Source organism: Ranitomeya imitator, chromosome 8 (genome assembly GCF_032444005.1).
Source record: "Ranitomeya imitator isolate aRanImi1 chromosome 8, aRanImi1.pri, whole genome shotgun sequence".
In the NCBI taxonomy this organism is placed as follows: Eukaryota; Metazoa; Chordata; class Amphibia; order Anura; family Dendrobatidae; genus Ranitomeya; species Ranitomeya imitator.
In genome coordinates, this window is record NC_091289.1 from 6,195,081 (window position 1) to 6,197,051 (window position 1,971).

General features: G+C 43.7%; 1 protein-coding gene across 1 annotated transcript; it reads right to left on the minus strand.

Moving 5' to 3' along the window:
* Positions 1-645: 645 nt before the first annotated feature.
* Positions 646-1,566, minus strand: LOC138647511 (olfactory receptor 5V1-like). The gene has a single exon (XM_069736547.1). The coding sequence runs from the start codon at positions 1,564-1,566 to the stop codon at positions 646-648; it is 921 nt and encodes a 306-aa protein (XP_069592648.1).
* Between the last annotated feature and the right edge of the window lie 405 nt (positions 1,567-1,971).

A 1,971-nucleotide genomic window follows, 5' to 3' on the forward strand; every position in this document is an offset into this window, starting at 1 on the left:
GACAACATGTGGGGCCTGCTGGCTGGTCATGGAAGTGATGACCTGGTGCGGGCCCCATGAGGGTCCACGTTAGTCAGCTGGGAACTGACAGTTACTGTGAGGAGCCGTAGTGTTACACCTTGACTCTTATGGCCCACACAGAGGAAAACAGAAGCCCCCAAGATTGTGTGCTGGTAGAGTAGTGTTACCATGGAAGGTAGAATGTTTCCAGAACAGAAGGAGATGTGTGAGATGATTTCACTTGTTTATAAAGAAGCGCCTGTGAAGATAAATGCTGACTATTCTATTCAGTAAAAAGAAGTTTATTTTTTTGTGGTGGTTTCCCTCATTGAACTGTCCAGTACCTGGACCTGGCAAACCAGCAACATCGGTAACATGCGGCCTGCACGGGCGTAGGGCCCTCACAGCACAAGTCCACACACCCAGCCATGACCTCCACATTCAGGTAACGTGCCGGGGTGCTTTAGATGAGTACCCGGCCCACGGATCCCATCACATTACACTCATATACTCTCGAAACCCTCCATTTTGTATCCCAAGGACTTAGTTTTGAAATGTATTTACAGACTTTTCTTGACTATAGAGTGTGTCTATGATAAATCTTCGGCAGGAAACATCTGCATATCCTCATGTCGCTGCCTGGCATCAGTCCACATGTACAGCTCTCCATAGCGCCGCCTTTAGGTCTCTGCTCCGTAGGCTGTAGATTAGGGGGTTCACTAAGGGGGTGATTAGTGTATATATCACAGTGACCACTTGGTTCAATGTAAGAAGATTACTCGTGTTAGGGACAAAGTAGATGAAAGTTACTGATGCATAAAAAATAAAAACCACAGTCAGATGAGACGTACAGGTGGAGAAAGCTTTACGTTTTCCTTCACTGGTGCGAATCATAATCACTGTCCTAAATATTCTAACATAGGAGTAAAATGTTGTACCAAAAGCTATGACGCCAAGAAAAGAGCCTACAACTATTAGGACTAGGACATTGATGGAAATATCAGTACAAGAGATCTGGAGCAAATTGGGCAGATCACAAATGAAATTCTGGATGAAGTTGGGACCACAGAACGTCAACCTTATTAAGCATAAAGTATAGAGCATCGGGGCAAGGAAACTAGATGACCAACTCAAAGATACTATCTGAGTGCACTTACTCCAGGACATGACCTGGGAGTAATGGAGGGGATGACAGATGGCAACATAACGGTCGTAAGACATGGAGGACAACAAGAAAGCCTCAGAGCACCCAAAATAGATGACAAAGAACACTTGTGCTATACAGTCTGGGAGGGAGATGGACCAATGTTGGGTGGTGAGGCCAAAGAGCATCCTCGGAGCAGTCACCGATGAGTAGGACATGTCCAAGAATGCCAAGTTTCCAAGAAAGAAATACATGGGTGTGTGAAGATGAGGGTAAGTAGCTACTAGGAAGATGATGAGAAAATTGGTGAAGACGGTCATCAGGTAGATGAGGAGAAAGACGGTGAAGAGGACATGGATGCTGCTCTGATTATTGGACAGACTCAGGAGAAGAACGCTGGTGATCAATGTTTGGTTCTTCATCTCTATGCTGTGATTCTTACAAAATATTTTATTATCTTTGATGACAACAAAGAAATATTAAGAGAATTTGATGGAATCTATGAACGCAATGGGTGAACATATCTGCTCAGATATACTATTGCTGATAGGAATTGCTAACGGCGTTCTTCATTTTATAACTCATCGGTTCTCCCAGGAGCTGAAGCCACAGAAGCCCAAACCTCAGCTCCACACATCCATAATTAATGTACGGGGTCTCAGGACACTCATTGTACTTGTTTACTGTGCAGGATTTTGCAGTTTAATTTTAACCAATGATAATCCACAAGGCACATTTTTGTGGCAAATATCATTCGATATCGGGCTACTCTGTATCTCTCAAGTGTATTCCAGTGTTTCTTAAATGTTTTACCGCTTAAAACAAGT

Coding starts and splice junctions, on each gene's coding strand:
- LOC138647511 (XM_069736547.1), bottom strand. CDS start 1,566: ATGAAGAACCAAACATTGATCACCAGCGTTCTTCTCCTGAGTCTGTCC.